Source organism: Podarcis muralis, chromosome 12 (assembly GCF_964188315.1).
Source record: "Podarcis muralis chromosome 12, rPodMur119.hap1.1, whole genome shotgun sequence".
Taxonomy (NCBI): domain Eukaryota; kingdom Metazoa; phylum Chordata; class Lepidosauria; order Squamata; family Lacertidae; genus Podarcis; species Podarcis muralis.
The window spans coordinates 56330774-56353761 of record NC_135666.1 but is presented as its reverse complement, the minus strand read 5'-3'; the positions used below and the strand labels follow the sequence as shown (position 1 = coordinate 56353761).

At 42.8% G+C, this 22988-nt stretch overlaps 1 protein-coding gene across 2 annotated transcripts in view; it reads right to left on the bottom strand.

Annotated features, from left to right (window-relative positions):
• Positions 1-22988, bottom strand: part of BMPER (BMP binding endothelial regulator) — a 169237-nt gene that overhangs the window by 79570 nt on the left and 66679 nt on the right. The window contains exon 7 of one of the 2 annotated variants that reach the window (XM_028750015.2): positions 3531-3630. The exons of the other annotated variant lie outside the window; for it this stretch is intronic. Coding sequence (XP_028605848.2) covers positions 3531-3630 — 100 coding nt within the window. The remainder of the gene's footprint in view (positions 1-3530; positions 3631-22988) is intronic. 2 annotated transcript variants of the gene reach the window in all.

Sequence of the window (22988 nt, the reverse complement as noted above, 5' to 3'; positions counted from 1 at the left end):
TTTAACAAATCTCATCTACTGCGAACAGACGTTTGAATAATCCCCACCTGCAATGATATTGCCAATTCTTACAACAAGCACACGTCTTTAAAAACGGCTCTGTACATCCTGCAGAACAATCTCCTTGATGTAATGTTTTGAGTTAGAAAGCAGTAATCACTAAGTGATGATGTGCACCAGCCCAGAAGATAATTCAGTACAACTTTTATGGCATGCCAGCCAAGTCTTGCAGGATATGAAAAATCCCAGTCAACGCCAAGACTGTCCTATGAAAATCAGTTCAAGATGTTCAGAAATCCCATATGGGACAACACATCCTTTGCATTGCCGTGCATTGCATGAAAGCACATTATATTGGTCTGGCAAGGCTGGAAACAATAAATGAGTTATCTAGCTTGTTCACTAACAAAGCCTCTTGCATTGTCGTATCCTCCCAAAAGCCAGTTATATCATTCCATCTCCCTTTTATGCTGCAGGTACATCTAGAAGCAAGCCATTTTGCCACCTAGAGCACATGCATCGCCCAGTTCAGCAGCAGCTAAGAAGATGCTACAACTAGGCCTACAACTTTCATCATCCCCAGCAAATCACTGCCAATAGTCAGAGATAATAGGAGCTGTATTACAACAACACCTGGAAGATGCCATGTAGGCTACACCTGGCCCAGTTCAAGAGATGCTCCTCTGGAGTAGTGCTGGAACACTGCTGCTGGGTTTGGGGAGTGGCATCAGCCATATGCTGATGTCAAGGACTCTATTTCTCATTATCACTGGAGCCACAGGGATGTCTTGCAGGTGTTGGATGGGGACAGTAGTGGATAAGGGCCAACAAACTGAGGCTGATCCCAGCAAGATGGAAGAGCTGTGGGGTGGTAGTTCTTGGGTCAGGGAACTGGGTAGGCAGCCTTTTCTCAATGGGGTTAGCTGTACTTTCCTGGAAGTACAATATTCCTGCAATATTGGAAGAGTCTAACTAGCACACAGGATGTAAAGACAATTACCATTAGCACATAGAATCATAGAATTGCAGAGTTGGAAGAGACCCTGAGGATCATCTAGTACAACCCCATATAATGCACAAATATGCAACTGTCCCATATGGGGACCAAACCTGCAACCTTGGTGTTACCAGCACTATGCCCTAACCAACTGAGCTGATATGCTTTCCCCCCACCCAATGAAAGTTGTGGAGATCCTTATTGGAATAATGATATAATCACAGAGTTGGAAGGGATCCCATGGATCATCTAGTCTGCACAGCAGCCAGCTGATTTCACATATTCAGGGAAGAATTCAATATCACACTAAAGCAAATGTTTTATCAGAGCAAGCATATGTGCTTTTCTGATGGAACAACCTCTCCTTACTCTTGCCACACGCTGTTCGGGGGGGCGGGGGTCACATAGCAGAGGAGAGGGGAGGAAGCCCTGTTGCGCTAGCAGGAGCCATTGCTCTGCCTCTTGCTAGCAGAACTACTTAACTGACCCCAACCCTCACTCTATATATCATTTTTGAACGCAAGGAAAGAATTTGTCGCCTCCAGTTGGTTTTGTGTATTGGTTACTGTTATAATAATGGTTTTGTGCTCATTTGTGGTTTAATAAATTAAATAACTAAATAAGTGAACACATTTGTACTCTGAGGATAACCCCTGATCCAACTTTGTAACTCCATCCCAGGAGCCTCAGTGGCACAGACTGCATCTTTCTAGCCTCAGATCGTTCTCCAGCTGCAGTCATTCATGGATACAGTGGCCTAGCCACAGTTACTCTCACCCTGGCAGCCTCCTATTTATATTATTGTAATGTACTCTCTGCAAGACGCTTTATTGAAAGATGGTCCAGAAATAATCATTAGTACAGAAGGCCGCCACTAAAATGTTCACTGGAGTAGCTATTAGGGATCATATACTGATCTTTAGGGACGCGGGTGGCACTGTGGGTTAAACCACAGAGCCTAGGACTTGCCGATCAGAAGGTCAGCGGTTCGAATCCCCGCGACGGGGTGAGCTCCCGTTGCCCGGTCCCTGCTCCTGCCAACTTAGCAGTTCGAAAGCACATCAAAGTGCAAGTAGGTAAATAGGTACCGCTCCGGCGGGAAGGTAAACGGTGTTTCCGTGCGCTGCTCTGGTTCGCCAGAAGTGGCTTAGTCATGCTGGCCACATGACCCAGAAGCTGTACGCCGGCTCCCTCAGCCAATAAAGCGAGATGAGCGCCACAACCCCAGAGTCGGTCACTGGACCTAATGGTCAGGGGTCCCTCTACCTTTACCTTTTACTGATCTTTAAAGTTCTTAATTGGCTTCCTATTTGCTTCCAGGCAGAATTTAAGGTAGGGGTTGGCAAGGTTTATGGCCATGGGCTGGATCACTCCCACGGAGACTGTCCATGGGCCGGACTGGCGCAGCGCGATGCCGGAAATCGCTTCTGCGCATGCCCAGACGCCAGAAATCACGCCTGCGCAGGCACGATTTCCGGTGTCTGGACATGTGCAGACGCGATTTTTGGTATCTGCGTGTGCACAGACACCATTTCTGGTGCCACTCGGTGAGTCCCCGCACCGCACTGTGCTGGTTTAGCACAGTGCATGAGGGACTTGCCAAGCGGGAGGCTCAGTTTGCAGGAGGCTCGTGGGCCGGTAAAACGGTCTTCGTGGGCTGTATCCGGTCCATGGGTTGCCGACCCCTGATTTAAGGTGCCAGTGTTGACCTTAAACAACGTGGGGCCAGGGATGTGAATAAATGCCTCCCTGCAGCAGCCTCACCAGATTCTTCAGTCTGGAAGGGAAGCCCTTCTTTTCTCACCTCCAGAATTTCTATATTTCTATACACTGGGTGGGACAGCGCCATCTGAGTAGTGACACACTGATTATGGAACATCTTCCCCAACCCACCCAGAAGTACGACTGTTTTATTTATTTATCTCATACAATTTATATACCACTTGACTGTAAAAAAAACAACCAAGCAAACCACAACTTTGCTAATGTTGCATCTGAATGTTAGTCTGTTTCTGCAAAACATTTTCATGTGTATTACAGTTTTATCTGCTCTAATCATTGGATAGTTGTTGCCTCTTTTAAATATTATTTTAACCCACCCTGTGATCATTGGGTGAAGGGTGGGTTTAAGATGGTCTTAATAAATAAATAAAATACCATACAGCATTGCTCTCATTTGGGGAGAGCAAAAACAGATGTACATAATAATCTTCCAGATCCAGTTCCGAAGATCACATTTATTCTCCAAAGTAAATAGTACATCTGACATCTATAGAAAACCAAATTTAAGTGGCCAAGATTTGGCCTAATTCCCGATAAAGAAAAACAGGGGTGGGGGAATGAAAATAAGCATAATAACACCATTGTAAAAGATATAATTTTCTAACTATATTCCATTTATTTGATGCAACTGTTCTCTTTCAAAAATTTTCTGTGCTATATAACTATGCATAAGCTTCCTCAAGTGTCTGTGAGTTGTCTGAAAGAAAACGTACAGAGTACATGCAATATGCCTGTTTAAACAACCACTCACCCAAACATTTTGGGCAACACTGTCCGGATGGAGTATGACTGAGATGCTGGGGACATGAAAGAATGGGGCACACTTCCTGTACGCACTGTGTCCTGCCACCCTAAAAGAAAATAGGGTCAGTTAGAGAACGCACAGCTGAAGAACGCAGTGCAGCCTGAGCCACACTTCTCTAAACACACTTTAATTCAATGCTAACGTATCGAAAACACATCCAGAAGGAAAGATACAAACACTTCATAGGCCAAATCTCATACAATGCATTTCAGCATATTGTAATATCCACACCATATGAAGCACATATGAAGCACAAATAATCCTGGGGAATTTGGTTTGTTATGGGTGCTAGGAGTCCACCTGACACTTATACAGAAACTGTGCACATACACTATGCAAAAGAATGAAATATCGTTATTCCCACTTCTTTCTCCCCACTTCTCTCTGTTCTAATCTCACAACGCCTATGATAGCAGCATCCAGTGCTTTTTTTCTGGGGCGAAGCAGGGGTACGTATACCCCTAAACATTTTGTGAATCTTTTTACTTTTGTACATTTACCATATTTATTTTCTCTGATTTGAACTATAAAATGGTGCTTTTCTTGAGTCAAAATGAGAGTACCCCTAAACTTTTTTTTTTAAAGAAAAAAAAGCACTGGCGGCATCTCATACCGAATGTAACTGACCTGCTCTTATTAATTGAAAACAGAGATGTTCCATGTACCTTTGTTATCCATTAAAATCTTTCTTTTCTTTTTTCACGGAGTTACAAAAGGAGTTAAATTTGGTTTCAGGTTTGAAACTGTTACTTCATTTTATTTCAAGCCGTCTTTCTATAGTCTTGTGACTTCTCCCGAGGGAAAGTTGGATCCAAAAGACAGGAGAGCCCGACTGGTGTCTCCACACCAGACAATTGCTGCTCTAAATACTACCACTGTGAGGGGAGACACAGAGCTAAAAACGAAGGCAAAAATCCCCCATTAGCAGTAACGAAGCAGGCACTGGGAGATGAGAAAATAATAAGGGAACACGAGGCCGGATTTTGAGAAAGACTGTTTTCAAAAGAAGAAAGAGCTATCCTTGGAGTTATACGGTACAACGTAGAATAAAGGTCTTGGGAATAAAATAGAGAGGGTGAAGGTCAAACTGTGAAAGAAATATTGTTTTGGCCAACCCAGCCCTTTAAATGAAATATTATCAACATGTATATAAGCACAGAGAGGCCCTGGTAAGGGAGCACAGTTCATCTGCTGGGCATTGTGCATACAGAGAAAAGATTGTCTCTACTACCAAACAGAGCTATCAGCCTAAACAATACAATCATTCCTCGGGTTACAGACGCTTCAGGTTGCGTTTTTTCAGGTTACGGACGCGCTGAAACCCGGAAGTACCGGAACGGGATACTTCCGGGTTTCGGCAGTTGCACATGCGCAGAAGCGCTGAATCGCAACCTGCGCGTGCGCAGGTGCGCCACTGCAGGTTGTGAACGCTGTGGGTTGTGAACATGCCTCCCGCACGGATCATGTTCACAACCTGAGCGTCCACTGTATTCTGTTTCGGTGTGGCTTTTGTTTCTCATTTCAGAAGACAATAAATAGACGATGGCTATGAATGAATGGGGAGCAGCAACCTCCGCTGCAGCCAAACCTGTTCTGTGTCTCCCACAAAGGACTGCAATCAACTCATATTAAAAAGAAAGAAAGAAAGAAATCTTTGCTCCAGATCGTCTCATTTAAATTTCCTGTATAGTTTATAATTTAAAGCAGCACAAGCAGCCAGCAATAAACTCTGCGCTCCTAGAGGCATGAAAGAATTATGAGTTGTCCGCAGCCCCATGCATTCAGGATCTCTCTCTAAACTCTCTTGAGAGACAAGTAATATAAATGCTCTACCTCTCTAGAGCCCAGAGGAGGAAGCTGTGGTGTGTGATGAGTTTACTGATACGTTTTAATTCTAATGTTAATACCAATACCCAAAATAAAGCATTATCTTTACTGCATGCGCACGCTTTAATAAGATTTTCAGACACTGCACTGTCTGAAAAGAACACAGCCTTTCTTTTCCCCCCTCCAACTTGCCCCAAGGGGGGGTGCTGAAACATCCTGAATGCACACAGCTTTAGGCCTGCCCTCATAATCCTTTCAGCATAGCATCCAGGGATGCAAAGTATATTGCGGTCTGAAACTGCTGCTCTGAATTATGAATCAGTCAGGAAACTCTGAAATGATTTTTTTCCACTTAGGCAGCTCAGAGAACAGATAGATCCCCCCCTATTTTTCTTTTTCAAGAATGTGCAGGTGCGGTTATCAGAGAACTAAACCTACAACTTTTGAAAAATGGTCCAATTGCTCACGGGAGAAGCCTAGAAACAGGCAGCATGCCCAAAAGGTTTTTTCGTGATACATGAGTGATGAGGTTATCCGAAGGAGCAGGTAGGTCAAGCGAGAGACACCTTCAGTGGTTTGAAGAAGACAAAACAAAAAAAATTCCTTCCAGTAGCACCTTAAAGACCAACTAAGTTAGTTCTTGGTATGAGCTTTCGTGTGCATGCACACTTCTTCAGATACACTGAAACAGAAGTTGCCAGATCCTTCTATATAGTGAGAAGGTGGGGAGGGGTATTACTCAGAAGGGTGGTGGGAATGGGTGATTGGCAGATAGCTGTGATGAGCCTGTTGACGACTCTTAACGACTGCAATAGGTCTTACAGGAAAAAGCAAGGGGTGAGAAGGTGAAAAATGGCAGGATGGGCACATCCTATTTCTATTTCAGAAATAGACTGGAAAGAGAAGCTGCTGAATTGCAACTCATTACCAAACTTAAAACCATGGAGAGACCTGGTCTGAACAAAGACATTGGATTCTTATCTCATTATACATGACAAAGCCAGGAGCATGTCAACTTCAAACCTTTCTGCTTATAACATCTTTCTCCTGCCCCAATAATCCTGAGGCAATGAAGGTGACCCAACGTTACAAGAGAATAAGCAATACTTTTGTAATTGTTTTCAAAGAGGAGCCTTAAAAAGCTGGATGCAAACTGGATGCACCTATAAAAAGTTTAATTCCAAAAGAGGACCAGTTTCAACCAAATACCTCAGCATTTACCAAATGGTGAAAAAAAGGAAATTTTCCTCACCAGTCCAATCCAAACATATTAGTCATTCGGTTATACAGCCACGGTAGCTATAAATCGGAACTATGTTGTTATTTGTTGGTGCATACTGAATTTGAACTTAACAGTAGAGCTGAGAGCTTTTTCACACTGAAATAGAAAGTGATTTTGCGTCTCTTTGGTGGGATTGAAGCCTCGTGTGCATGTCATGAATATGGCACAAAGGGAAGAGCAGAAATCAAATGGACAAACTCTTGCGCCAGGGCTTGCCAAGATTATTTTGATTCATCCTCCTTTCCATGTGTTATCCATTACTTGCAATGTTATTTATGCTTTTGTAGTACCTGGAAATGGTTAAGTTAAAAAAATGAAACCCTCACTAACTACACTGTACCTAGCTAGCCTAATACCATCTATTTTATTTGGGAGCGGGAACTCACAACTTCGTGTGGGTGTGCTAAATCTAGATGATGTATGACACATTAAAAAATAGGAAATTGCAGCATCCAAAATGTTAAAATATGTTCTGTAAGTTTTGGTGTTATAAATATAAGAGTTAAACATTTGAAAAAATCGTGTGACAGGACACACCGCCAGGTTTCATACAAGGTTCCTTGTCTGTGCAATGTAAAATTCTTGGGACATTAGAACCCCAAGTAATTATGGACTGGTTCCTCTTTTGGAATTAAGCTTTTATAGGTGCATCCAGCTGCAATGAATTTTTGTACTGTCCATCAGCTAGTAATTCAGATCAAAAGGAATCCACTGAATTGCAGCCATCTTCCTTCGTAACAACCGGCAAACATGCTGAAGTGTGTGGTGCCACGGGCCAAATCAATGCTGCTGTTTGTCATCTATTCTAGTTTCCAGGGGCTGTGCTTCCTGAGATCACAAAAATACACTTCAGCATGTCAGGCTTTTAGCCAAAGTACATCGTAATGATGTCAAAGAATTTCCTCTTAGCAAAGAAGCTCAATTAAACCTGCAACACAGGAATCGAATATATTCCATTCACCGCTGGTAACACTTTGCACAATGTATAATCTATTATTCTTTTAATTCATTGAATTTAATAGTTTTACCAGATATCACACCAAACTATGGCTTAGGACAAAACAAGACCTATATCATGGACCCCATGATTGTCACTTCCTTGTGTGCTTAAATCACTCACCCTCTTTGCACTTTGCTCCATGAATTCATTCTGTGAAGCAACAGCCTCAAGGCATAGAAGAACAACCATAACTGTGGTTTCTTGATTCAGGCATCATGCCAATCCATAGTTAGCATAAACACAGGAATGCAAACTTGACTTCAAACCATGGTTTCTGGCTTGTCAATTCAGATATTACTTAAATAATAGTCAAAGTGTCTTATGGTGGTATGGTGTCAGAATTGAGCCCATGAGCCCTTGCTCATTTCAGCATGTGGAAAAAGACGCCGATAATTAGTTTCCTTTTTTTGTAATTGTTAAGACAATACAAATTGCATAATTATATAAAATAGGTGGGGTTTTTGTTTTGTTTTGTTTGCCCATGGGTGCAGAGAATAACTTCCTGTTCATAACACTTAAATTCATGCTTACTAATGAAGAGCCTTCATGAATTAAATTAAAGAGGGGCACGAAGAATAATTGAAAATGCTTGATAGCCTCTAACCCTGTTCCACTACCAAATACACAAAAGCTTTCTATTTAATTGTTTTCAAGAGCCAAATGTCATACTGAGCTGTAATGCTAAACCCTAGTTCAGTGCTATGTGAATGAGCCTCAGGACTATAAGCTCCTGTCTCCTCCTCTGACATGACAAATTGTGGTAAGTTGCAACTATGGTTTAGGGAAGCGCTGGACAACTTGCGACTTTAGGGCCACATGTAGCCCTTGCCCTAATTTAATGTGGATGGCAAGGAGGAGTGGTGGTAAGCAGATGGCAGAAAGAGAGAGAAAAGGTTTGCACCCACCCATCTTGGGCTCCAACGTTGCCCACTTTTGAATTCAGCCCGCAAAGGTATTTATCTTACACAAGGACTTAGTTAAATACTGAGTACAGTGGTGCCTCGCAAGACGAAAAGAATCCGTTCCGCGATTCTTTTCGTCTAGCGGTTTTTTCGTCTTGCGAAGCAAGCCCATTAGCGGCTAAGGGGATTAGCGCTATTAGCGATTTAGCGGCTTAGCAACCATTAAAGGCTTAGCGGCTAAGCTGTTAAAAGGCTATTAACAGCTTAGCGGCTTTGAAAAAGGGGGGGGAAGCGGGGGGGGAGGGCGAGACTCGCAAGACGTTTTCGTCTTGCGAAGCAAGCCCATAGGGAAATTCGTCTTGCGAAGCACCTCCGAAACGGAAAACTCTTTCGTCTAGCGGGTTTTTCGTCTTGCGAGGCATTCGTCTTGCGGGGCACCACTGTATAATGTGCACATTGAAATATTACTTCACCATGAAAAGTTACTAGAAATCAACATCTAGAAATCCTTGGCCATCACTCATCATTAATAAAGCAGGGCTTCTTTTAGATGAAGAAGAGCATTTTTAATGCCAGACTGTTGGCTTTTCTAAGCACTTTTGCCCTAAATTAGAACAAACTTATTCTTAGTGGCACCAAGAAATCCACCTCACTGTAATACAAAATTCCCATCGTATGTATGTTCACCTTCTCAATCAGTTAACTGTCTAAAATTATACTACAGTTTACTTTGACGTTCTGAGAATATTGTGTTTTTTGAATGAATAGTGTAATGTGCGAATTTGGATGCATCAAACCAAAAACTGGGTGCAGTCATACCAAAGTCACGTTTCATTCCACCATCTTGAGTCACAATGGTGTCCAACAACCCAATAGCAACAAAGTCCACTGCCCCCACCTTGGGAACCACTGTGCCAAGAATGGTGACATTATCCCAAAAGGCAGCCAAACCTATGCCGAAAAATTAGCAGAAACATGCCAAACTGATGCTTTGGGCACCCACTTGATTTAAAACTGTGCCCAGTCCACAAACAACAACAAAGGCTGCCACCCTACCCCAGGAACCCTTGTGCCAAGTCTGGCGACAATATTTGGAGAGAAGGCTGAAGCTATACCAAAACATGGGTGAAATCACACCCATGTTGCCTTTTGGTCTGCCATCTTGATTCAAAATGGCGACTGGCAACCGAGCATTGGCAAAAAGTGCCCCCCCCCGGGATCCCTTGTGCCAAGTTTAGCAGTGATATCTCAAGAGATGTCCAAACATACAGAAAACAAGCAGACAGCAGAAAACCACTTTCCAAAATCAAGATTACAGTGGTACCTCGCAAGACGAATGCCTCGCAAGACAAAAAACTCGCTAGACGAAAGGGTTTTTTGTTTTTTGAGCTGCTTCGCAAGACGATTTTCCCTATGGGCTTGCTTCGCAAGACGGAAACGTCTTGCAAGTTTGTTTCCTTTTTCTTAACACCGTTAATACAGTTGCGACTTGACTTCGAGGAGCAACTCATAGAACGCGGTGTGGTAGCCTTTTTTGAGGTTTTTAAAGACTTTGGTGATTTTTGAAGCTTTTCCAAAACTTTCCCGACACCGTGCTTCGCAAGACGAAAAAAATCGCAAGACGACAAAACTCGCGGAACGAATTAATTTCGTCTTGCGAGGCACCACTGTAGATTGTTAGGACTGGCCCCATGGTACACCCATCCTCCACAGTGGACTGTGAAAGTTTGAGTCTCTTTATGGTTGCTGTTCATGTGGAATTTTAAACAGAAAAGCAGCATGTCTGTTGAGCCAACTGAGTGGCTGCAGTAGAAACATCAGAAAGTCCTGTATCCATGGTAGTTCCCAACACATGTAGCTCTGGAGCCTATTATAAACTAAACTCCAGACAAACACCCACACCTACCTCATGCACCCCATTATAAATCCTTTATTTGTATACTTTTCTTCTTTTGTCATTATACGGCCTGCTACTTAATTACGGAGCACTTCTACTTACAATTTTTTCTGAAGCATTTTCTCTAGTATGTTGTCAGTGTGCCTAGACACATGCAACACACACATACTTCCTGTTAAAGACTATTTGCATTCCACACTTATTGCTGATGCAATCTCCGGATATACAGGATTTCACACATTCCACTTCCTTCAGCATAGCTATCAAAGGGTTGCCCCAACAGGAAATCCTGCTTGTTCTTCGAAACACACAGGCATAGGAGACTGGAAATATAATACCTAGTTAAGCAGTACACACGCTTACACAGTAAATGTTTGAGAACATCTGCAGGAAACTTTGCAAAACTAGAGCATATTTGCAGAGTCTTCTCAGACCTTTTTAAACTGCACACAGTATTATGCATCACATGTATTATATAATCTCCTATGCACCCAATATCATAGCAAATGTGCAGATGATCTGTGTGTAATTTACACATAATGTATTATGGGTCTCATATGTCAGGGTAGCTAGTGTTGTAGTCCAGCTTTCATCATCCCCAATCAGCGTAGCCAATGCTCACCTTAACCGCAATCAAACAACCTGTCCTATTGGCCAACACCGTGTTTTGGAGGAGTCATGGGAAGGGAAACAAATATTTATACAGAATTCACATGTAGTTGTCTACAGTAGTACTTTTGACTGCTGAAGTTCACAGTGAAAAGTTCACAACTAATTTATCTGTAGCAAAGTATCTATGTTGTCCTGGAGGTCGTAGGTTTGAACGTGAAGAATCTCCAACGCAATAGTTGAAACTAGGATTAGGTTTATTGAATTTGCATATTGTTTCCCACTAAAAAATCCTGAAGCAATTTACTAGCAAGCGAAAAATGCAGTAACAACATTACAAAAACACGTTTAAAACTGATTAACCATAAAATGCAACTGGTGCTGCCCAAATACCCAGGAAAACAAAAATGTCTTTTCTTGGTACCAGGTAGGCACACAGGTAGGCCTGAGTCCAGCGGGGGTGGGGGGAGTCACTACAGGAAAAAAAAGTCTACACCATATTATATTGTGGTTTTGTCTTCCAAAATTTGACAGAGTTGCTTTTAGAGCATTACTTTTGTAATGTTAGATTCTTATTTTAGCGTTGTAAGTTGCTTTGAATAATTTGAATAAAGGAAGGTAGAAATTAATTACAAGAGCAGAACATCCAGGGTCCCCTTCCACAAACCAGGAATGAAGTATCATTCCTCACCCAGCTCACCTAATTCTGCCACCTTAGGCAAGGCTCCACTCCCTTTCAGGCTGCATGGTTAGCAGAAGTTCAACTAATACAGATTTTTGCCACCACAATAACTGTGGCAAAGCAGTTTCTTTTCTTCTATTGTCAGTCTGAGACCACTTCAAAAACAGGCATCCAGAAAGGAATCTGGCAGGTCTTCTCACAGATTTGACTGATAACTACTGTATGGCAGAGAGCCCACCTCAGTAATGAAGGTTGAGAATTTTGCCCAACAGTTCTGGAAAAATTTCCAAGCTCCAAAAATGAATTTCAAGTTCCGTATCCAAATGCCATGTCTGTGTTATAGCAGTGGCTCTTATTGTTACCCCTGCAGATCCCATTCTCCCTCTTGCAAGTTACCATTCCCTCTTCCTTCCCTCCCTTGGTTATCCTTGCTCTGAGATGGTCAACGTCTTGGGGCAGCAGATGTGTTTGTTGTAGTTTAAAGGTAATGGGACCCCTGACCATTAGGTCCAGTCGTGACCGACTCTGGGGTTGCAGCGCTCATCTCGCTTTATTGGCCGAGGGAGCCGGCGTACAGCTTCCGGGTCATGTGGCCAGCATGACTAAGCCGCTTCTGGCAAACCACAGGAGCACATGAAAACACTGTTTACCTTCCCACCGGAGCAGTACCTATTTATCTACTTGTGCTCTGATGTGCTTTCGAACTTCTAGGTTGGCAGGAGTTGTTGTAGTTTAGAGCTGGGGAAATGCTAGCTATGGGATGGGATGGAAGTTGTAAAACCTACCTTCTATTTCTTTCCTTCAGCTGGAGACGGGGGTGGGTGGGTGAGTGCAGCAAATACATCTCTCAAGGAAGGGTCAGAAGGTTGGAGCGGAGGAGATGTTCATTTCCTCAAAATGGTGAACACTCACCCAAGATAAACTAATTTCCCTCTTTTGCTCTTCAGCGTACATTCCAGGCCACAATGTTCTCAGCTGTATAAACTAGCTGAGTTTATCAGTTAGCTTTACGCTAATTCTAATCCTGCAGTGCCAGCCAATCTTTTAAACAATATGAGAAGGTGTAATCCGAAATTACTTTTAAAAGTGAAGAGCAGCAATGTGGCCAAATGGTAACCATAGCCCGCTGGTTAACAGCCCCAAATACCTTCCACCCACAATGACAAAATAATAGCTGCTGCTATGCAAAAAGCAGGTTCAGTGTTGGAGCCAAGTGCCATGTTTATTTAGATATGTGCTTCACTGCTCTTCTAAGTGGAGGCTGATGACAGATGTGTTTTTAAGGAAAAAATATTAACTCTAGAGATGTCGGCATCTGTTCTTTTTCAGCCAAGCCTTACAGAATCGCACCTCATTTTTCAGCAGCAAGGAGAGACACATTTTTCCTACAGAGAATCTAAAAATATTGGTGTAAATTAGATACTGATGCCTGACAGTTTTATTATAATGCCACTGAGCCATTCCGCTTAGAGATCTGGGCCAATGTGCAAATATGGGTGGGTTTCATCAGGTCAATTCTAGCCTACGTGGGGGCCATGTGAATTCCCCCCACCCCCTGTGCGGTCTCTACCTGCTTGTTCATATTAAGTAAGCCTGTATGGGAAACATTTTAACTTAGCCAACATCCATAATTAATCATCCCCATTTTATAGCATAATCTTTGAAGCAGCCATTCTGTCAAGCCTCCATATCTTCAACAGAATTTGCACAGATGAAGAGGAGTAAGACTAAGCTGCTAGCCATTAACTGTACTTAGGAGAGAGTTCCATTTATGCAGAGTTTCAATTTACCTTGTTCATCCATCGGGACCTGTTTTTTATACCCTGCAAATCTAAATGCTTCCATGTTATTTGCTCATACTTGGACAATGGACTCAATCGAAATATGCATCACCTTCTCCCTGCCCAACGCATAGTTGGTAGGAAGTGGATTTCACTACACTGCATATACCATTTTGCATCCATCCACCAGGGGTAAGTTGAGGATTGCACCGCCAAAGTGAATTTTGAAGTGAGGCTGAAGGTCCTCTTCTGGAAAACACATTTGAGGAATTTCAAGGAGAGTCCAAAGAGTTTCAATAAGACTATAAAAAATTTCCAAAGGGGTTCCACGCACTCTTTGATTGCCATCAGATTTTGCATATAAGGAAAATCTGTTAAACCACCTGAAGGATTCTGAATGGAGGATGAAGAGTTTAAAATCAAGCTAGCAGAATTTCTCACCGGAGTTTCGTATATCCCTGCCTAGCATGATGTTTGTATTTGACTTTGGCAAGTCTTGCTGAAACTGTTCCACACCATAATATTCTCATTAGCTCAAGAAAGTTCTTAAGTGTTCTTGTGAGTAGCTCTTTCTCTTCCTTCCTCCAAGCTGTAGTGCAAAGCTCATGAAGTTTGATTCATTAAAAAAAAGAAAGAAGCTAAACACAAAAAGCCACTAGATAGGTACAATGAAACTTTGTTAAAGTAAAACCTCTAACAGGAAATTTTGTAATGCAGAGAGTTCTCTTGAAGAGTCTCGAGTTGTTTCCAATGTATTCCACAGGCATGTTAATGCTAAATTGAGACCTGGTGTAAACAGGTGCTACTCCAATGAAATCAGTTTTGAAACTATAGCTACTCCCCACTTCTCCGCAAGCCCAATTAGATGTGTAAGAGAAAGGGAGAATGAGAGGTGGGGAGAAAATGCTCTCATACCTTAAGATGCCAACAAAGTGCTCAGCCTTCAGGTAGACAGTGACACCCTCCATAAACTGTATCCTACATGCACTGGATTTCCGACTCTTAGAAAGAAATCTTTTCCTGAAAGCAAATCCCTTAAATTATACATAATGAAGCAGCAGATGTCTAGCTATTTTTAAGCTCAGAGAAACTTTTCAGACATTGCCATTCAGAATGTACTAAGGAATTACTAAGACACCTGCCAACAAGCTCCACTGACTATTAAAAGGATTCTACATTTAACCAATGGGGGACCATGAGAGCCTGTGGTGAGTGCAGAAGGATGCTCCACTGAGGCTTTCAGTAGAGCTAGAGAAACTCTACCACCAGCATAGTGCTAGTTATCACATGAGTAACATACACCTGTGAACCAGATTTATAACCTTGCACTTTCATCAATTCAGATCAGTTCTCAAATCATTTGGCCTGCATTTTAAACACTGCATTTCTAAAGTAGCAACGGTATCTCTCACAACTAAACAAAATGGGACAGTAGCTTATGAAAGGAGGGTGCTACCCTATTCCAAGGGTCGCAGGTGGCGCTGCGGTCTAAGCCACAGAGCCTAGGGCTTGCTGATCAGAAGGTCGGCGGTTCGAATCCCCGCCACGGGGTGAGCTCCTGTTGCTCACTCCCTGCTCCTGCCAGCCTAGCAGTTCGAAAGCACGTCAAAGTGCAAGTAGATAAATAGGTACGGCTCCGGCGGGAAGGTAAACGGTGTTTCCGTGTGCTACTCTGGTTCACCAAAAGCGGCTTAGTCATGCTGGCCACGTGACCCGGAAGCTTTCTGCGGACAAACGCCAGCTCCCTCGGCCAGTAAAGCGAGATGAGCGCCGCAACCCCAGAGTCGTTTCTGGACTTAACAGTCAGGGGTCCCTTTACCTTTTACCCTATTCCAGGTAAGACTAATAATAATAAATTTTATTTATATCCCGCCCTCCCCAGCCGAAGCCGGGCTCAGGGCGGCTAACAACAATAAAACAGTACAAAAGTACAGCATAAACTCTAAATGAACTCTAAAATCATTCATTATAAAATTAATTAATTCAAGCCACTGGCAACCTTCTGCTCACTGTACAAAAATTACATGTTCTATTACAAGGTAATGTATTTTCCGTCTGTTTGGCTAGTAAAAGAAGCAGCTATACCAAATGAATTTGCTCACTTGTTTCTGAGTACAATGAGCTACTGCAAATGACTGCATCTGCATTATTGCAAATAAAGGTTTCTGTACAGCATAAATCTACCATTTTAAATGGAGGTTTCAAATGAAATAGTTTCAGGTTATTATGTTGATGAGGACTATACTTTTTTTAAAAAGCCCAGCACAGGATATGATGTTCCATGGGAAATTTTAAGACATTAGCTATTCCAGTATTAAAGGTACTTTTCCATTCTCAGGCTGGCTCTTTGCCCAATTTCACAAGGTCTTCAAAAGAGGAGAGAAGGATAAGGTGTGAAACATCAGGGAGGGAGTTCTCTCATTCCCTAAAACATGGCAGGAAAGAACTAAGGGACCCATGGAACAGATGCTGAATGGATGATTTTGGAAGAGCTTGAAAACAGTCCCCATTGAAGGTGAGCTGGCCACGTTCCTATTTTATCAAAGGTCCAGGGACAAAACAAGAGTTTAAATCACTTGGCTCTTCTTTGTTAGGACTGAGATTTAGGAAACCTGCAAATGTATATTTCTTTTTCTTTTTTCTCTCGCTTCACCCACAGAAAAATACCTCGGAGGCTTCCAGATTGAAGATTCCTTGTCTTTATTTTTCTTTGTTCTTTCTTCCAAGGTGGATTATCAGAATCGTAGGAAAAGGTTTTAATTATGGGCACACGTCAAAGCCATCCTTCACTCCATTTAGAGAACGCACCACTTTCGCCACCATTTAATTTATAGATACTGAATGCCAGCGGACTTCATTTAAACTTTCTGCATGCCAGGTCAGTGACTTGCCAATGCTTTGTGCTGAGATTTGAGGAGCAAACATGTGGAGGCACTCTTCCAAGACTCTGTTCTAGGCATGTCAGAAGAACCAATATATAAATAGCTTGTCAATTTTACCTGAAAGAGGAAGATATACTGGGCTGCATCAATAGGAGTATAGCATCTAGATCAAGGGAAGTAATAGTGCCACTGTATTCTGCTCTGGTCAGACCTCACCTGGAGTACTGTGTCCAGTTCTGGGCACCACAGTTCAAGAAGGACACTGACAAACTGGAACGTGTCCAGAGGAGGGCAACCAAAATGGTCAAAGGCCTGGAAACGATGCCTTATGAGGAACGGCTAAGGGAGCTGGGCATGTTTAGCCTGGAGAAGAGGAGGTTAAGGGGTGATATGATAGCCATGTTCAAATATATAAAAGGATGTCACATAGAGGAGGGAGAAAGGTTGTTTTCTGCTGCTCCAGAGAAGCGGACACGGAGCAATGGATCCAAACTACAAGAAAGAAGATTCCACCTAAACATTAGGAAGAACTTCCTGACAGTAAGAACTGTTCGACAGTGGAATTTGCTGCCAAGGAGTGTGGTGGAGTCTCCGTCTTTGGAGGTCTTTAAGCAGAGGCTTGACAACCATATGTCAGGAGTGCTCTGATGGTGTTTCCTGCTTGGCAGGGGGTTGGACTTGATGGCCCTTGTGGTCTCTTCCAACTCTATGATTCTATGATTCTATGATATGCAGCAGGCAACTTATATCCAGGTTGATTGCCCTGAATTTCAGTGGCTTCTCAACTATGTTCTAGAGAACCCTGGAAGGTTATCAGGGATCATGGTAGACAAGCATCCCTGAAAGACAAAGTTTCCTCTCAGCCTTCCCTTGTGGTGCACAACTTCATGAAGATGCACTGAGTTTACGCAAGACAACAAGGCAACAAAATTAGGCCTGGCCAAGTCTGACCATATGACGTGCCCATGCTCCTTAGAACATACTCCAGAACCTTCTGCAGCGCTCTGGGATTCCTGGCATGAAGGTGTTTCCTAAAAGCTGAAGATCTGAAAAGCAAAAGTGCAATATGACCCATGCAATTCAGTATCAGGAGAAGTTCCAACCAGGTTTTCCCAGACATGCAAAACTACATGCACTGTTGAAATCGCTAAATTGTCCAGGGGTGGAATATTTGGAGCAGAAGTGGAACGAGGATATTGATAGAAGGACAGGAAGAGAGGCTGGTGTTTAATGTAATTAAATTAAGTCTGAAAGGACTTTCTGCATTCATTAAAGGCTGAATCTACAGCAAACGAAAAGTGACTTTTAGTCCTGGGCCTTCACTCAGAAAATCTACTTTTTTGTTTTTTAAAAAGCTGAATATCTAGCCCAAACAAAAACTCTGTGCAACTCTGCAAAATGTCATGCAATGAACATTTGTTGGTCTATTGTTTTATTGATCCTATTAATTTTGTTCTCATGGGATGTCAGAAACAGAAAAGTCCAAAGAGTGGCAACTTCAAACATGGGCTATTTTATTTTTATGAGTGCTATCTTATTCTCAATGAAGGAGCATTTTAAGATTGTCATTCTAAAATTGAAAATATGAAATAAGAGGAACCAGGTTAGAATAAACTTATGAGTAGGTAGAAGAAAATGAGGAACAAATCAGAGAACCCAGGTAAGAAATTTTAAAGGAATGTGAAGTGACATTAATTTGTGAGGGGAAATTAAGAGAACCCACAACGACCTGTCAATTAAAAATCAAGCCCGAATTATTTGTCCACAGTGTCGCAATGAAGTTTGCAACACTGAACTAACACCACGTTTTATAATGCCATGCTAGTATATGGGTGGTACAACCTTTGCTAGCACAGCAAGTCTTACCCCTGTCACATTTCTACAGAAACATTATGCTTTTAAGAGGTGACCTTCTTCCCATCACTGCATCTTTCCTGGTATAGTTTCAGCATGATGTCAGGGGGCTGGCCTCCGAGTCCCGTTCGTGTGTGTGTGTGTGTGTGTGTTTGCATTCCTGCACTACTTTCCATCATGCTTAGGATGAGGTAGCCCTGGCACCTCTGCAGCTTTTGAGAGCCAGCACGGTGCTGTTAATAGAGTGATGGGCTTGGGTGAGGTAGATGGGGGTGGAAATCTCTGGTTAGCCATAACACTCACGGGGTCACCTTGGGCCAACCACTCTCTCTCAAACTAGCCCTACTTCACAAGGGTTTTGCAGCCAGGAAGCGGTGGTGGGAGGGGATTGCGCGCGTACGTCTGGCTGAGCTCTTGGAAAACTGGCAGGATTAAAAAAAAGTGACAGACGTAAACCTCCAAGAGGGAATGAACTGTGCCCGCAAGGCATGAACAAAGCTCAATGACATGCTAGTACATGGACACCATGCTGGAGGTGATGTCACAACCATACATCTGCAGTTATCCCAGGAGTGCTGGAAACACACCGTTATAAGTTGCAGTGAGTGCACGTGACATTAGTCAGCAGCCTAGTCTTTCCTCCTCAGCCTTTTGAATGCTGTTAAATGGCAAAGTGAGATTCGCTCGCTCCTTTAAAGTTTGTGTTTTTCAAACCATCGCTGAAATGTAGCAGCAGTAAAAACCCGCAGCCCTGCAAGTGACGGAGGGGAAAGCAGCTCACTAACATTCCAGCAGCATCTAAGCTCCTTTTGTTTTGCCTTTAACAAGGCCCTGGAAAGAAATAAGGACAAAGCCCATAAAATCCTTTCGGGGATATTTTTTTCATTACACAAGTAATGAAATTGTTAAGCATGAACAGCAACAACGAGAACAACAAAAAGGGAAAGGGACTCATGCACAACAATTACAAAACAATAGTGTAACGGGAGAAAGTGTCTGGCTATTTAATATAGGTGCACTGGGATCCTTTTAAGGCAATAAAATGAAAAATCCCCCTCCTTTTTCTGTTTTCTTCTGAACTCGCGCTGAATTTAAGCAAGGAACAACAGATGATTCAAAGGCTAATCACTCACTTGCATTGGCGATAAAATTTGTATTCATTTTTGCTCAGCATCAGAAAGATGACATGTATACATTAAAGCTTCACATTCTCCAAATGATGCAAAATATTTGGAATGAAATAGCAATAAGTTAGATAGATCAGCTTTTACTGGGCTTTTCAGTGGTTTTCAGGACACCCCACGGCAGCATATTGGGCTACCAGTTTTTACAATTTTTTAGCTTGGAAGGGTCTTTGTTTCATTCTCATTTCATTCCTTAGAAATTTCCCAGTAACATCATTTTGCCACAGTTAAAATAATGCCCTCTATTCCCTTGAGAACCGGGTAGTTTCACATGAAAGCCACTAGGTGGTGCCAAAAAACATGGTTAAATATAGACCATGCCTGTTTATTAGCCTTGATTCTTATACAGTACGAATATTGTATGCTTTTTGCAAACAGGAAACAGATAGGTAAAACAATTTGTGTGTGTGGGGGGGGGGGAATCTATCCTCTTGATATACCTATATCCTCTAGGTAGCATATCCTCTACATATAACTATTTGGTTAACATGATATCAGGTTTATATCATCACTATTACCGCCACCATCCATTTATTAATTGTCTCAAGGCAATGTACAATAAAAACAGTTAGAAACATTTTAAAAAATCAGGTACATTTAAAACAAAACTAAAGCAATACAAAATGGAAGCTCCTGGCAAAGATCCATTTATCCAGCTGGGAAAGCCTGTTGCTGTTTCCAAAAAGTGCAGATAGTGTGTGCCTGTCATATCTCAACTGTTCCAGAGAACAGGGGCAGCCACACTGAAAGCCCTGCTCTGGGTTTCTATGGAGAAGGTATCTGAGACCTTTGGGAACTCTCCTCAAGACTGCAGTGATCTACTGGGTATACAAGGCATTAACTCTTCCAAGTAATTTCGTCCTGAGCTGCACAGAGCCTTACATCTAGGCAACAGCAAGTGGTACCTTGGTTTAAGAACAGCTTAGTTTATGAACAATTTGGATTAAGAACACTGCAAACACGGAAGAAGGTGTTTTGGTTTGTGAACTTTGCCTTGGAAGCAGAACATGTTCCGCTTCCTGTTGAGTGTGTTCCAGTCCCCCGCTGCTATGGGAAAGCACACCTTGCTTTAAGAACGCTTTGTTTTAAGAACAGACTTCCGGAACAGATTAAGTTCGTAAACCAAGGTACCACTGTATATAGGAACAAATTAGTGTCAGTTCATTCAACTGGTAGCTAGGTTTATAGGACATTAAATGATAACTACCTTTAAGATGGCAAAGGTCATTATTTGTTTACAATCCAACAGCAATGGAGCGATGCTTTCCTCATTCCAAACCCAGTGATAACTGTTGCCATACTAGTGACTCTACCCAATGTGTCTCTCAGAGCCGAAACCAGGAAAGCGTTCTTTTGCAATGGCTCCAAAGCTTTGCTCGGTTTCATGTCGTGCTGCCACAGCACAGCACAGCACAGCACAGCACAGGACAGGACAGGACAGGACCTCTCCCTTTTTTAATGTAAAACCAACTGCAACTATTTTTCAACTAATGACTCTTTAAGCATCACTATATAGCTTTTGTTTTTAAAGTGCCACCGAACAAGTAAGTAATAAGCCATTGATCAGGGAAACACACGCACAAAAATATAAAAGAACTACACCAGTTGTGAAATAGTTCCACTGATTTAAAGTTTTTTTAAGCTAGCTCAGATGTGGCATTTAATGAAAACGACTGTCTTTCATTCTGTCAGCTGGCAAATGGGTGATCAAAAGAAGAGGGAAAACACAGTATGGAAAAGGAACAGAAATGCTAACTTGAGGACAGACATCTGGATCCCGCTGCAACAAATCTGTAACAAGTGAACACTTACTGTGCAAAAGAATTATTGCCTTGAAACGAGCCCCCCACACGACTTGGTATTGTGTAAGGGCAGATCTGGAGGATGCTACCTTTGATAAGAGCACTCCAGCTAACTATTTCTGCCCAGCAGGACAAAAAGCAGATACGCCGCACTCGAGAAATGTTGGTACTGGCTTTTTCAAGCATCCCAGGGGAAACGTTAGGAAATTGCTGCTGTGATTTCCAGCAGTCTTTTAACACTGAGCTACTGTGGGTCAAATGCAAATCCTGTCGAGAGAGGGCACAGCCAGCAGGAGGTCGTGCAGCAAACGCGCAATAATGACCAATTCTTCCATCTCTTGCAGAGATTAGAAGGGCGGTTTTTTTAAAAACTGTAAAATCCTCAGAATTGTATTAATGTTCAAGCTGTTGCGTTCCGTATTACAGGCCATATTCCTTTCCCACTGAGCAAAGGCAGCCATGCAGGCATTCAGCCCACTGGCTAATCAGCCATAAGGCAGTGGGGAGAAATGTAGAGAGGATGACTCTGGACCAGTGCCTTCAAAGCACACAGAGACTTTGGTCAGTGGTCAGTTCAGGTCACTCTGCAGCTACTATGCTTTCAAAAACCAGGCTGATTACGTAAGTGGCACCTCCCTGCGGCCCATTCTACCAGAGCTAGATGTTGATCATATTGCATGATCACACAATTTACTTGATTGCCCCCCAAAAAGAATGTGAACTGGAAGGTTTGGTGGTTCTATCAGTGTTTTGGATTTCTAGCATATATTTCATGGACTTGGGATCCCCGGGAAGCAATATTGCTTGCTGTTCCAGGCAGAATCATAGCTGTCAACTTGCAGATTTGAAAATTAGGGACCAGCAGCCTCAAAAATAAGGGATCAGCAGCCAAAATAAGGGATTTTCCAAGCACTGGAGATGTTCAGCTTCTGAGCCCCTCCAAGCCAAAGGCAGAAAGCCCAGCCAGCAGCCAAACGAAGCCTCAAGCGGTGGTTCCCACAGCACAGCAACCCAGCAAAGGGGATGCAGCAAGGAAAACCACCGTCACCTCTCCGCTGGGAAGCGCTGAGCAAAGGCGAGTCCCCAGGCAACGTGGTCGATTTGATCAGCACAAGGCATGCAAGCTCCACCCCCCAGTCATTCTTAGACTCCTTATTGGGTGAGCAACGCAGCCAAGCAACACAGTTGGCGCCTCCCTCCTCCCTGGCCGGCAGGGAGGGAGGGAGAGGAGCTGAATTTCCTTTGAAACCCAGGAAATTTAAGGGACATCATCAATAAGGGACAGCCGCAGGACACAGTGCTGGGATAAGGGACTTTCCTGCCAAATAAGGGAAGGTTGACAGCTATGGGCAGAATCCAGGCACCCTGAACATGCTTGCCACAAAACCACAGAGCTGAATAGGACTGTGAAGGTCATCTGATCAAACTCCATGCTTAATGCAGGATCTGCAATGCAGGATACAACTACAGCAGCCCTGATAGGTGGCTGTCTAGCTTTTCCTTACACACTTCCAACCTATAACCTCCTGAAGGAGTTCTGCTCCAGCTGTCAAGCAGTTCCATTGATTCAGTGGAACTAAAATTCCCATACTAGATTCCTGAATGAATATTTTTTTTTCCACCCTCTACTTTTACATATCCCCCAACTGACTTGCTTTGGAAGTATTTTTCAATTTTAACTTAATGTTTATTACATTTACTC